This window comes from Heptranchias perlo, chromosome 25 (genome assembly GCF_035084215.1).
Source record: "Heptranchias perlo isolate sHepPer1 chromosome 25, sHepPer1.hap1, whole genome shotgun sequence".
Classification (NCBI taxonomy): domain Eukaryota; kingdom Metazoa; phylum Chordata; class Chondrichthyes; order Hexanchiformes; family Hexanchidae; genus Heptranchias; species Heptranchias perlo.
The window spans coordinates 42,886,202-42,901,545 of NC_090349.1; the positions used below are offsets into that span (position 1 = coordinate 42,886,202).

At 42.3% G+C, this 15,344-nt stretch overlaps 1 protein-coding gene across 19 annotated transcripts in view; it reads right to left on the minus strand.

Annotated features, from left to right (window-relative positions):
- The window catches only part of fbrsl1 (fibrosin-like 1), a 744,900-nt gene that overhangs the window by 472,168 nt on the left and 257,388 nt on the right, over window positions 1-15,344 (minus strand). For 18 of the 19 annotated variants that reach the window (XM_068006148.1, XM_068006153.1, XM_068006151.1 and 15 more), the window contains one exon: window positions 9,936-10,136. In XM_068006148.1, the coding sequence (XP_067862249.1) occupies window positions 9,936-10,136 (201 nt within the window). The remainder of the gene's footprint in view (window positions 1-9,935; window positions 10,137-15,344) is intronic. The other variant, XM_068006144.1, reaches the window with a different exon arrangement.

The following is a 15,344-nucleotide window of genomic DNA, read 5'->3' on the forward strand; positions in this document are numbered from 1 at the left end:
GGTCAGAGCATGTGGAGTCAGGGGACAGGTAGCAAAATGGATAGCAAGTTGGCTACAAAACAGAAAAGAGAGAGTAGGAGTTAAGGGTAGCTACTCAGACCGGCAAAAGATGGGACGTGGTGTTTCACTGCGATCGGTGCTGGGACTACTGCTCACAATTTACATTAACGATGTAGATTCAGGAATCAGAAGTACAATTTCAAAATTTGCAGACGACACCAAATTGGGGGGTGTAGTTAACACAAACGAAGAATGTGTCAAAATGCTACAGGACATTAATAAACTTGCAGAAGGAGCAATTGGCAAATAAATTTCAATATAGATAAGTGTGAGGTGGTGCATTTTGGTAGGAAGAATAACGAGACCACATACTGCTTGGATAATAAGAATCTAAACGGGATAGAAGAGCAAAGGGATCTAGGGGTGCAGACACACAAATCACAAAGTAACGACACAGGTTAGTAAGGCCGTAAAAAGGGCAAAATCAAGCACTAGGGTTCATTTCGAGAGGGATAGAATTGAATTGAAAAGCGAAGAAGTTATATTAAACTTTTATAGAATCTTGTTTTGGCCACAGTTGGTGTGTTGTGCACAGTTCTTCTGATCTCCAGATTATAGAAAGGATATAGAGGCATTGGAGACGGTGCAAAAAAGATTCACAAGAATGATATCAGAACTGAAAGGATATCATTATCAGGAAAGGCTGAACAGGCTAGGATTCTTTTTGCTAGAAAAGAGAAGGCTGAGGGGTGACCTGATAGAGGTCTTTAAGAGAATGATAGGTTTTGGACTCCAGGGGAATCAAGGGATAAGGGGATCGGACAGGAAAGTGGAGGTCAAAGGTCAGCCATGATCTGATTGAATGGCAGAGCATGCTCGAGGGGCCATATGGCCTACTCCTGCTCCTATTTCTTATATTCTTATATACTTGTGGGGGAGTCCAAAACTAGAGGTCATAAATATAAAATAATCACTAATAAATCCAATAGGGAATTCAGGAGAAACTTTACCTAAATAGTGGTAAGAATGTGGAACGTGCTACCACAAGGAGTAGTTGAGGCAAATTGCATAGATGTATTTAAGAGGAAGCTAGATAAGCACATGAGGGAGAAAAGAATAGAAGGGTAGCCTGATGGGGTTAGATGAAGTAGGGAGGGTGGAGGCACATGTGGAGCATAAACCCCGGCATAGGTCAGTTGGGTCGAATGGCCTGTTTGTGCTGTAGTTTTGATGTACCTGGAAGTGTGGAAAAGCTGCCGAGTTTGCCTTGTCCATCATCTTTCCCTTGTTCCGGGAAATGCCTGGCACCTTCTCCCCAACAGCCCTGCGTGGGGATCATGGGTGCCAACCTGCATCCTACCTAACTGCAGCATAGTGCCTAGCTGCACTAATGCATTACATCACCACTCTGAACACATCTGAATTATTTGCCACAGTCCAATAACCCCCACACACTTTTTGCCTTAGTCCAACAATATACCCTCCTTCCCAAAGAGAAAAGACAAAATAACAAATACTGTAAAAATTCAACAGGTGATGTTCAGATGGCAAACAGGGGCTTGATTCCAATCAGCACGCACAAGCTGGCATATCTCCTTCAGTTTTAATGGAAGACACCAATTAAGGTCTGATTAGGATCAGATCCCAGCCCCATTTATTCAACTCTTGATCAATGTAGGATAGTGTATTGTAAATTTGGTTCTTTAAATATGAACTAAGGATATTTCACTACCACGTTGACACGATGGGCCGAAGGGCCTCTATCCGTGCTGTATAACTCTATGATTTGCCTGCATTGAGTGAGTGAGTGAGGAGGATTTACTTGCTTTATTTGTTTAGTCTATTTAACATATCCTGTCAAGTGAAATGTACCAACTGAGCATAACTCGGAGCATAACACTAAAACAAGCTTCAAGCATTTAGCAACTGTCCTATATCACAGTCAGGAAATTCAGACTTTGAATTTCCTAATTAACACGTGAACATCAGCAGCATTAATGTATTTTGGCACAAAGGAGCAACTGATGTAGTAGTTGTGTCTTTGGTAAACTAAAACAATCGAGTACACATTATAAAAAGTTAATTCAGGAAGCATGCATGATTTACTGATTACTGGTGATGTAATTATTTTGCTAAATTAAACCATTAAACAACAGCACTTCCTGAAGACGTCCTCTACAGTACCAAGTTACTCAAAAGTATACCAAAGCACACTCCTCACTCTACAGCAATAGTGCATTATTACAGATCTTAAAAGAACTGTGCCAAAAAGGAATATGTCCTCATTTGTTTTACACTGTAGCACTGTACGTTTTTTTCTATTCGTTCATGGGATGTGGGCGTCGCTGGCAAGGCCAGCATTTATTGCCCATCCCTAATTGCCCTTGAGAAGGTGGTGGTGAGCTGGTTTTTTGAACCGCTGCAGTCCATGTGGTGAAGGTTCTCCCACAGTGCTGTCAGGTAGGGAGTTCCAGGATTTTGACCCAGCAACAATGAAGGAATGGCGATATATTTCCAAGTCGGGATGGTGGGTGACTTGGAGGGGAACGTGCAGGTGGTGTTCCCATGTGCCTGCTGCCCTTGTCCTTCGAGGTGGTAGAGGTCGCGGGTTTGGGAGGTGCTGTCGAAGAAGCCTTGGCGAGTTGCTGCAGTGCATCCTGTGGATGGTACACACTGCAGCCACAGTGCGCCGGTGGTGAAGGGAGTGAATGTTTAGGGTGGTGGATGGGGTGCCAATCAAGCGGGCTGTTTTGTCCTGGACGGTGTCGAGCTTCTTGAGTGTTGTTAGAGCTGCACTCATCCAGGCAAGTGGAGAGTGTTCCATCACACTCCTGACTTGTGTCTTGTAGATGGTAGAAAGGCTCTGGGGAGTCAGGTGGTGAGTCACTCTCCGCAGAATACCCAGCCTCTGACATGCTCTTGTAGCCACAGTATTTATGTGGCTGGTCCAGTTAAGTTTCTAGTCAATGGTGACCCCCAGGATGTTGATGGTGGGGGATTCGGCGATGGTATGGGATTCGGCGATGGTATTGCCGTTGAATGTCAAAGAGAGGTGGTTAGACTCTCTCTTGTTGGATATAGTCATTGCCTGGCACTCGACTGGAACGAATGTTACTTGCCATTTATCAGCCCAAGCCTGGATGTTGTCCAGGTCTTGCTGCATGCGGGCATGGACTGCTTCATTATCGGATTATCGGAGGGGTTGCAAATGGAACTGAACACTGTGCAATCATCAGAAACATCCCCATTTCTGACCTTATGTTGGAGGGAAGGTCACTGATGAAGCAGCTGAAGATGGTTGGGCCTAGGACACTACCCTGGGGAACTCCTGCAGCAATGTCCTGGCGCTGAGATGATTGGCCTCCAACAACCACTACCATCTTCCTTTGTGCTAGGTATGACTCCAGCCACTGGAAAGTTTTCCCCCTGATTCCCAATGACTTCAATTTTACTAGGGCTCCTTGGTGCCACACTTGGTCAAATGCTGCCTTGATGTCAAGGGCAGTCACTCTCACCTCACCTCTGGAATTCAGCTCTTTTGTCCATGTTTGGACCAAGGCTGTAATGAGGTCTGGAGCAGAGTGGTCCTGGCCGAACCCAAACTGAGCGTCGGTGAGCAGGTTATTGGTGAGTAAGTGCCGATTGATAGCACTGTCGACGACACCTTCCATCAGTTTGCTAATGATTGAGAGTAGACTGATGGGGCGGTAATTGGCCGGATTGGATTTGTCTTGTTTTTTGTGGACAGGACATACCTGGGCAATTTTCCACATTGTTGGGTAGATGCCAGTGTTGTAGCTGTACTGAAACAGCTTGGCTGGAGGCGTGACTAGTTCTGGAGCACAAGTCTTCAGCACTACAGTCAGGATGTTGTCGGGGCCCATAGCCTTTGCTGCATCCAGTCCATTCAGCCGTTTCTTGATATCACGTGGAGTGAATCGAATTGGCTGAAGACTGGCTTCTGAGATGGTGGGGATATCGGGAGGAGGCCGAGATGGACGATTCACTCGGCACTTCTGGCTGAAGATGGTTGCAAACGCTTCAGCCTTGTCTTTTGCACTCACGTGCTGGACTCGGCTATCATTGAGGATGGGGATGTTTACAGAGCCTCCTCCTCCCGTTAGTTGTTTAATTGTCCACCACCATTCACGACTGGATGTGGCAGGACTGCAGAGCTTTGATCTGATCCGTTGGTTGTGGAATCGCTTAGCTCTGTCTATAGCATGTTGCTTCCACTGTTTAGCATGCATGTAGTCCAGAATTGTAGCTTTGCCAGGTTGGCACCTCATTTTTAGGTACACCTGGTGCTGCTCCTGGCATGCTCTTCTACACTCCTCATTGAACCAGGGTTGATCCCCTGGCTTGTTGGTAATGGTAGAGTGAGGAATATGCCGGGCCATGAGGTTACAAATTGTGCTGGAATACAATTCTGCTGCTGATGGCTCACAGTGACTCATGGATGCCCAGTTTTGAGCTGTTAGATCTGTTCTGAATCTATTCCATTTAGCACGGTGATAGTGCCACACAACACGTTGGATGGTGTCCTCAGTGCGAAGGCGGGACTTCGTCTCCACGAGCACTGTGCGGCAGTCACTCCTACCAATACTGTCACGGACAGATGCATCTGCAACAGGTAGATTGGTGAGGACGAGGTCAAGTAGGTTTTTCCCTCGTGTTGGTTCGCTCACCAGTTGCTGCAGGCCCAGTCTGGCAATTATGTCCTTCAGGACTCGGCCAGCCCAGTCAGTAGTGGTGCTACCGAGCCACGCTTGGTGATGGACATTGAAGTCCCACCCAGAGTACATTCTGTGCCCTTGATACTCTCAGTGCTTCCTCCAAGTGAGAAATCAAAATGTCAAGGAAGAATCGAGTACCCAATAGTCTACAAAGAGGATAATTCATGGAAGTCCAAGCTGCATGTCTTATTCCTACAACTGAGCTTTACAGTGAAAATATAAACTGGAATCCAGCCTAATACCTTAGTGAGCAAATGCATTACAGAGTGTGCAACTGAGTAATACAGACCACAACAATCTCTTAGGTTTGATCCTTGGTTTGTGCTGAGTTAACTGAGCACAGCAGAAGCAGCAGTTGGAGCACCTCAAATGACTTAGGCTTACTGCCGACTATTTATTTTAGGGGTGGCGTCAAAGATATTTTCAAATGCCATTTGCGGTGCACTAAAAACAAGGTGGAGGTATTTTTATATTCTCAGTGTGCAGCTGATGGGAGACATATAGAACTCCCTCCGTCAGCTGCACTGCTGAAGTCTTCCCACTCCGGTAATTGACGACATCTTAGCACCAGAAAAATGTGCATCTATGAACATGCCATTAAATTAGCCTGTTTCAGGAAAGTAAATGCAGAAAGTCAATCTCCACATTTCCACTGATACAATTGGATCTCCACATCCCTCAGCGAATTAACTGCACATGACTGTAAAGCAGAAGAGGAAAAGTGCAGCCTAGCAGTTACTTTTAGGGATTGGGGTGGGGGTTGCTAAGAACTTCAAGTCCCTGTTGTTTTGGTCACAACCTCACACCCTACAACTCCATGGTATTGGTCTGTCACCAAACTCCCTCAAAGGGCATACTGTTCTGCTACACTTTTCACCAAAGGCCTATTGCATCAATAAATGCATAGCAAAGCAATCTGTTCGAACACATTGAAATGTTACTTTCAAATGATTAAAAAAGATAGTGCCGCTATATGCTGTTGCAGTTAAAAGCACAATGCTTCATTTAAAACTACAGATAAGAACGATGAACATTCCAGATAGTGACTATCTGATGAGAGATACAAGATTCATACATACCTCTGCCTTTCATCTTGAGGAGCTCTCTTTGAAACAGCACAGTACTGAAGATCCATGCACCAGAACTAGCCACTCCCCTCTAAGCTATTCCAATGCAGCTATAACACCAGCATCTACCCGACAATGTGGAAGATTGCACAGGTATGTCCTATACAGAAAAACAGGACAAAATCTAACCCAGCCAACTGCCATGCTCCACACAATCAAGGTGATGGAAGGAGTGATCAACAGTGCCATCAAGCAACACAAACTCACCAATAACCTGCTTACGGACACTCAGTTGGGGTTCCACCAGAACCACTCATCTCCAGACCTCGTCACAGCCTTGACCAGACATAGATGCAAGATCCGAATGCCAGAGGAAAGGGTACCCACCCTCGACATCAAGGCAACATTTAGGACACCAAGAATCCCTCGCAAAGTAACAGTCAATGGTGGCCAAGGGAACAACCACTCAGTGGTTGGAGTCATACATGACAAAAAGGAAAATGGTCATAATTGCTGGAGACCAATCATCAGAACATTTTGAAATGAAATATTGTCACCCACCTATCATTTTTAATATGTAAAATTAATAGATGAGCACAGAATAAGCAATTTTTTTCTATATCCCAGCGAGTTATCATTATGAATATAATTCCTGTAAATCGACTTTTTGTTCTTGCTACTGTTCTTTTAACTGTTTACTGTGTAATACTTTTGTCTATAGTTTGTAACTTAATCCACGGTCTGATACAATTTATTCTTCTGCTTTTCAAATTGTCAGCCTTGGCTCAGTGATAGCACTCTCGCCTCTGATTCAGAAGGTTGTGGGTTCAAGTCCCACTCCAGCAACTTGAACACAATCTAGGCTGACACCAGTGCAATACTGAGGGAGTGCAGCAGTGCCGAAGGTGCCATCTTTCATCTAAGATGTTAATCCAGCAGCCCTTCAGCCCTCTCAGCCAGAAGTAAAATATCCCATGGCACTATTCAAAGAGCAGGGGAGTTTTCCCCCGTGTCCTGGCCAATATTTATCCCTCAACCATCACTAAAAAACAGATTATCTGGTCATTTATCTCATTACTGTTTATCAGACCTTGCAGTGCACAAATTGGCTGCCGCATTTCCCTACATTACAACAGTGTCTAAAACAATTGGCTGTCATAAAAGGCTCTATATAAATCCACTTCAAAAGTACTTCATTGGCTGTAAAGTGCTTTGGGATGCCCAGAGGTTGTGAAGGCACTATATAATTGGAAGTTTTTTTTGAGGAATCTATGTGGCAGCATGTGATATATCTAGTAAGCTGTTCTGTGTTCAACCCCTGGGGTCACAACAATTACCTGGCTATTGGGCAAGTAAAAGCTCACAGGGAGCGTGCTTTCACTTACAGGAATGGTATGTGATACTGAATCAGAAACAAATATCTAATTTAAAAACTCAAAAATGTAACACTAATGGTTATCACCATCCATGTGAAAGCACGTGCACGATGCAGTGGTGTACCAGTGTGCTCAGGGCACGTGGTCATTATAATTGGATTGGTGCAACAAAAAATATTGCTCAAAACACCTCGAGAGTTAAGATTTGCACTGAGAGAAGTATTCCCATTAAAAACCTATAACAGAATTCATTAAGGCATAGGTAGCAAGCAATTTTCAATCATACCCTGCCTAACAGCACCGAACAGTAGTAATACATGCAAATGGCATTTTATGGGTTAGCCCTTAAACTGCTGCCTGGTCCAGGAAAATTCCTCTCTCTGAGCTGACTAGTTTTCAGCTCACACAATGTATTGTTGAAACAAGCACTAATACTTTGGAAATAAAACTGCTCAAATGTAGAGAGCATCTTTATTTCTGTAATATTAACCCTGGACACTAAAATCAGCACTTTCTGTGCTAGTTGATCAATGACACCTGGGCAAGAAGTTTAGGCACCAGAATTAGACTTAACATCAATGGGTTGGGGGAATGAAGGGGTCAAGTAATTCAGTCAAAACCCCCACCCCTCATTCCTATCCTGTTTGCTATCAGGTGTAAACAGGAGCAGGGTTGGTTTGGTTGTCAACACTCATTGTTGGGCTAATGCATATAGAGTAGCCACACATGAGCTACTGGAGGGTTGGTAGTTTGCACAGAACCAATATCCCCACAAGAGTCAGTGCCTTCAGGAATTCTGCAAAGGGGGGGGGGGGGCAAAAGAAAGGACAGAAAAAAAAATTGTAAATGTTTCAATTCTGCCTCCCATTTTCCCTTTTTATCCAATCTATTCTCTGTTCTGTTGATTTTTTTTTAAAAAACCATTTTCTCTCTACTTAATCCAACCCCTTATTTTGTCTGACTCCAAAAAATTTCATTTCCTTTCTTGCTTCTTCCCTCTGTCTTCCACCAACCAATTTGGAGGTTAGGAGTAATTTTTAAAAAAATGTTTTCACTGCATGAGAAACAACTTTATAGGCTGATTTTACAGCTAATTGAAATCCCAGAACCTAAAGAATGACAGTTGCAGAACAGATGTGACCCAGGTCAATTTTTGATCACTTGAAAAGTGTCAAACACAGAAGGGGCCCTGTCAAATGAATACAGTTCTGTGCCCCTAGAGCACTACAGCGCCTAGACAAGTTAGGGTTAAAACCAGAGCAGATTAATATAAATGTCTAGAAAATGTGGTTGATCTGTTGAAGTGGTTCCTCATAGGAATGAATACAAATTCTAAACTGATCAAATGCACATTGTCTAAAATAAAAACAGATCAATGAACTTCAACCAATATTCAGTTTGGAATTTAATTCAATTGTCACACATGCCCAGGTTGGCATTTTGCCAATTTGTGCCCTTCTGTGTATGTGCCATTTTACACATCACACCATTTAGCCAAAGCTGATGTCAAAAAGCTCCGAAAGCATAATTTGTATTGTAATTTTCCATGAGCTGGCTCATTGGATATGCTTTCATTTTCCTTGCTATTCTAAGCTGAGGAAGAATAATTTGTCAGCTTTTCCCCTTTGATGCAGTCACAGGGAAGATAACTTGTTTCTTCATGGTTGGATGTCCCTGATTCAATGGTATATGGAAAAAGCAACAATGCACTACGTTCTAAAAGCCAATATTTTGAATGAAACATCAAGTGAATGAAGCCTTGTTTAAACTTACATCACTCTTAGCATCTGTCAATCTTCACACTATTTGTCAATTATTAACTACTCAGTACTGAAATACAATCAGTTCAAATCTAGTACTGCTCATGTGATACCATTCTGAATCTCTCGTTGAATGTTTGCTCTAACTTCCGAAGCTCACAAGAATATGTTGACAAAGGAAGTTGTGATAATTTGCTTATCTGGCTTGTGTATTACACTTCCCGTGTGGTTTTCCATTGATTTCCTGCCATATGCTGCTCCAAATTAACACAAAGAAACCTGCAAAATGAATGTCAAGCTACTAAAACAGCCACCTTTTGCCAACCGTGATAACAGATTTTCAGTAAAACAGCCGCCAGACTGCCAGTTTATTCTGTTGGCAGAAAATACAGCAAAAAGGAACTAGAAAGAGTATAAGTCAAACAACATTTAAGTGTAAAGAGACAACAACCAGTACCGGCTGAAATTTGAAAATATCAAATGTCAAAATGACACAATCGTTGCTTCAAGTCCCTTGCCTTATTATATTTCTTGTACTGTATTACATCTTGAACAAGGAAAACAATCTGTTCCTTTATGTAAATGTATCTTACAATGGCCACTGAGCGCAAGTTACAAAGGTAGTCGTTATGGACATCATGCAATGTAGGGGTGAGTGCAGATCAGAAAGTCATGTCCACTGGAACTTGGCTGGCTTATCTGGGAACAGTTCAAATTTTGATCAACTGTCATCAGTTTTAATGGTTTGGATATGTCTCAGAATCTCATGAATTGGGATCAGTGCACATCAAACCAAAATTGACCAATACCTATACCAAGGCTGGTCCCTCATTACAATTGGAATGGATTATACAAAATACTAGTTCAGAAAGTACAAAGAGTGATTAAAAAATCCTGTGATGTAGATCCCATACTCCTGTACAAACTCTGGCATTAAAACCACAGCATAGTCTCATAGTTACATACATATAAATGAAGGAGGAACACTTCACAGACCTGTATAGAGTTCTTCAGGGGAACTTTTTTCTTTGTTCGATCCCTTCCCTGATCTCGTTCTCTGTCCAAGGTACCATTTCCATTCTCATGCCCATTTTCACTTGGCTCTGCCAACATGCCATTCTCCACCTGCCGTGGTTTCTTCCCAACTTGCTTCTCCCACTTTTCGTTTCGTTCTTGTGGTCTCGGTGTAAGGTCCTTCTGAAGGAATAAAAAAAAATTGAGAAAACAATTCACAGAAGTATTTTTTTCATGCAGGCATCAAAATATTGAATGTATGAGCGTGTCCTCCCTTTCCCTCCATCCCCTCTTCTCTTGAAGGTGATGGTTACTTGGGTACAGTTTCACAAGCATTGGCAACCTTCCAATATCTTGCCCAAGTGATAATTTTTCATGCATAAACTTAGATGGTATCAGCAAGCTATTTCACCATGGAAGACATTGTAACCCAGCCCGATTCTACCTTTGCCAACTTCTATACATGTTTTAGCAGTAACTAGGACATCGTGATCAAGTGTTGGAACTCTTGATTCCCCACCACCCCTTCCTATCCATGAGTCCAACCAGAGCACCCTACCACTATCGTGGCTAAGATCAGCTAATTTACCATACACATCTTCCTAGTTTATAGGTAAGTACCATGTTGGGTGAGCCATCAGAGGCTCTTTAATGCAAGAAGTTTAAAAGTTCAGAAATTTTAAAGCAAAATATACTTTTTGAATACATAATGTAATTAATCATAACAGGTTTGGCATATATTAACACATTTGAACTGGGGTATCGTCATCATTATGAGATTACGATATTCACTAGGTGGCAAGTAAATAAGCTTCGAGATGCAGCAAAATTGAACAAGCAAACTCAAGTCAGATTTACAGCTGTACTATGAAGAATCTTCCTTCCAACAAGAGCAGTATTAGAGTCCCCCTCAAGCTCTTAGAACTTTGCATCACTATCTCCAAAAGATAGCTAAATGCAAAAGCTATATTCTTTGATTTGCAGCATACTGTTGACAACTTTTCAAGCAATGTTTTTATGTGCTGTAAACTGTATGCAGAGAAAGTGTGTTACCCACGTGAAATCCAAACTATCCTGTACAGGTCAAATGTACAACAACTTGCATTTATACAGCGCCTTTAACGTAGTAAAAGTCCCAAGGCACTTCACGAGCGTTATCAAACAAATTTTGAAACTGAGCCACAAAAGGAGATATATTAGGACAGGCGACCAATAGTCTGGCCAAAGGTTTTAAGGAGTGTCTTAAAAGGAGAAGAGAGAGGGAGAGAGGAGGAGAGGTTTAAGGTGGGAATTCCAGAGCTTAGGACCTAGGCAGCTGAAGGCAGCCGCCAATGGTGGAGTGATTAAAATCGGGGGTGTGCAAGAGGCAAGAATTGGAGGAGCGCAGAGATCACAGAGGGTTGTAGGCTGGAAGAGGTCACAGAGATAGGGAGGGGCGAGGTCATAGAGTAATGTGAAAACAAAGATGAGAATTTTTTAAATGTCTGAATGGTAAAAAAAATTTTTATAAAATGTACATTAATATCTGACCACTTTACAAAGAAGCCAGTGAAAAAAGTTTGTACAGGAGAATCCTACTAGAGACAAAAGAAAACCAGGCCACTGTAATCAAGGTAATGTATCCATAACTAAACTGCCTTAATTTTAAGGGCTTTTTCTTTCAACACATTGCTTCCCTCCGGGAGCCAATGTAGGTCAGCGAGCACAGGGGTGATGGGTGAACGGGACTGTGCGAGTTAGGATACAGGCAGCATAGTTTTGGATAAGCTCAAGTTTATGGAGGGTGGCATATGGGAAGCCAGCGAGGAGAGCATTGGAATAGTCCAGTCTAGAGGTAACAAAGGCATGGATGAGGGTTTCAGCAGCAGATATGCTGAGGCAGGGGCAGAGATGGGCGATGTAAGGAGGTGGGAATAAGCGATCTTGGTGATGGAGCGGATATGTAGTCAGAGGCTCATCTCAGGGTCAAATAGGACGCCAAAGTTGTGAACAGTCTGGTTCAGCCTCAGACAGTGGCCAGGCAGAGGGATGGAGCCAGCGGCTAGGTAACGGAGTTTGTGGTGGGGACGAAAGACAATGGCTTCGGTCTTCCCATATATAGTCGGAGGAAATTTCTGCGCATCCAGTTCTGGATGTCGAACAAGTAGTGTAACAATTCAGAGACAGTGGAGGGGTCAAGAAAGGTGGTGGGGAGGTAGAACTGGGTGTCATACCGTGCACAGCGTAAACGTAGGCCCCTGAACCACGATAAATATTAGAAAACAGCACGTCAAGTCTCTAAACACAGCCTTTCATTTCAAGAGATTTCTGGAACACCAGTTTGACAGAAGCTTAAAATTCATTAACTTTTTTAAACTCCTGACTTTGTTGAAACAATGAACGACTTCAATTACATTGTATCAGTTACATTCAATATACGGAGATGAAAATTACTGTGCTCCACACACTGCCATTTATATCCTATCATACAACTGTCTGTGATTACATGCTGGTGGGAAAATAGTGCATGCTGCAATAGTCTGCTTTTGTAAATGCTCTATCATATAATCAGAGAAAAATAAAACTAGACTACAATAACTCAATCCAGATTAACTCACTCTCTTTGGTTCCACACTGGATTCGTGTTTGAATTGCTCGCATTGGCTACAACAAATAAGGACAAGCTGCATTGTGGCACAGTCTGCATCAAAAATATATACTGACATGGTCACGGTCAGTTTCCCTTCTTGCAAGGTTGAAGACCTCACTCCTAAGCAGTGATCCATTTTGCAGCATAAATGGGAACAAAAAAATTCGCCCCTCTTTCATTTGACATCGCTACATTCGGTTGTGGAAGGTACAATGGGCAATTCTAAACATAGACATAGTTGCTGCCAATTTCAAGCAACATACAAATTCCTCCATTTCACCCTGCAATCTGTAACCATAATATCTCCAGATGGCATGGTCCACCAACTGCCATCTTATTCGACACCAGAGATACAGCTCAATTAGAAGGCAGGCAAGGCTTGTGAGCAGTGTAGACCAACCTCGCTCATTGGTTTCCCCTCTCTTCTGTGAAATGCCCAATATCATTCAACTCCTTGGCAATGAAGACTGGGATTTGAAATCTGTCCTCAGTTGACAAATGAACACTGCTATTCCAATTTCTGAGCCACTTACTACAGGAAGGGTAATGAATTCAAGGGGAGACACGGTGGGTTGTTCCAATCCCTTTAAGTGGGGTGTGCTGTTAAGCAACATACTTGAGAACTAACAACCTCATTGCACACAAAAATAGTCCAACTGAGTGCCAGTCACTGCATGAAACACAAAACCACAACCACATTACTATGCTGCTACTGTAGTATTAGAACTACTGAGGAAACAAGCCAGTGCCTGCTCCAAGTTACTGATTGAATAAAACTGTACAATCCAACTTTTAAGGATATATTACACAAACATTTTACAATTCTCTAGCTACCCACTATAAATCTTTTTGACAGCCCTGTCTGTGTGAATGACTCTTCAAGTGTGCAGCAGAAGGCCTTGCTGTTCCTCAGGAATTAAAACCCTCGCTATAATTGCAAATTTTACAAAGAGAAATCTCTGAAAGCCCCTTGTTCAACTCTTATTAGTGGTTCATGAAAACTAATTGAGACAAATTTGAAGATGAATTAGGGACACTGAGCTAATCTTGGTGCACAGAACGTAAAACTTCCTCCACGCTGCTTGTTTCTTAAATGGCTTTTACAGGCCCCATTGCCATGGTGATGTCAATATTCATACTCGTGATGAATGGGCAGCATTGTTGGGTCCATTAATTTACTCCTTGATTACAAGTTATTTTGCATGTGTTATGGCACACAAAAATCAACCTCCGAATCAATTGAAATTTCTGATAGCTCAATGAAGCCATTCACAAAGCATACAGAGGAACGCTCAAAATGTGCTGATAGAGCAACATGAGATGCCCAAGTTTCTGTGACTTATCTATAACCAACTGACAAGGAAAATTCAATTTCTCTTCTATAAATATGCCAACCTTGCTCTGTACATCTCCCCTGAATTTCAGACCAGCACGCTAGTCAAAATTCAGTGCATCAACTCACTGTGCTTCAGTGAATGGATAATTGATGTGTTAAATGTCATCCAAATGCAGGATTTGATTCTTTTTTTCCTAGGCTCCATTCCAAAAGGCAGAAACAAATCTGTTACAGAAGACTAGACCTTCTCTCCCGAGGGATTGCAGGCATAAGAAAAATTACACTGCGTTATTAGAAGTAAAGTGGCCAGGAACATTACGAATACACAAGGGGAAAGCAAGAACTAACCCATCAGTTACTTCAATAAACAGAAGGGACTCTAAACAAATAATGCTTTAACTACTCCTACATACTGTATACAAAGTTCAGCATAACTTGAATCCACTCAACCTGAAAAAGGACCACAGAATTCTAAACCTCAAGAGGTCATGTTGAAATGCATTTCTGAAGCCCCATTTAGATGGTAAATATGATTCAGTTCATATGACAATGATTATACTGGATCTATTTGCGGAGAATTCTTAAGCAGTTAGGCACAGCAGCTGGAGAACAGTAAAAGTGGCGCAGACCAATTATAATCTAGGGTCGGCGAATATCCTCAGGCTGAATGGGATGTTTCAAATTCTATTATTTGATTGACTGCTTAAAAAATAATTTTGCTAGGAAGATTAGAAGGTTGTGAATTTGACTCGCATTATTGCTTGTCCCCCCCAACTCACTCATCACGGTTTTGGGTGAGTTCTGCCAGGGCTTAAAATGGAAGGAAAATCTCTATCTCTTACACAAACCTGCGTTACAGGATTGCACCTCTTGGTCAAAAACAGAGCTGGCCTAACAGGGAGAAGTCTGCATTTGAAGTTATCTTACAAGCAACATTGCTAAGAAAGTCAAAAAACTAAAGAGAGAAACTTTTTCCACTGGTGGGGGAGTCTAGGACAAGGGGACATAACCTTAAAATCAGAGCCAGGCCATTCAGGAGAGAAGTTAGGAAACAGTTCTTCACGCAAAGGGTGGTAGAACTGTGGAATACTCTCCCACAAAAAGCAGATGTTAGATTTAAATTTTTTAATTGAGCTGAGATCGATAGATTTTTGCTAGCCAAGGATATTAAGGGATATGGAAGCATGGCGGGTAAATGGAGTTAGGATACAGATCAGACATGATCTCATTGAATGACAGAACAGGCTCGAGGGGCTGAATGGCCTACTCCTGTTCCTATGTTTCTAAAGAAAAAAGTTTTGCTACATGTCCATTTTAACTCCTAGACTATAATAGATATGAAATGCTGAAATAATAATACAATTATCAATAAATACAAGTTGATGCCAGCTTAAGACTAAAAGGTGAAAGGGATCAGCTATCGGAT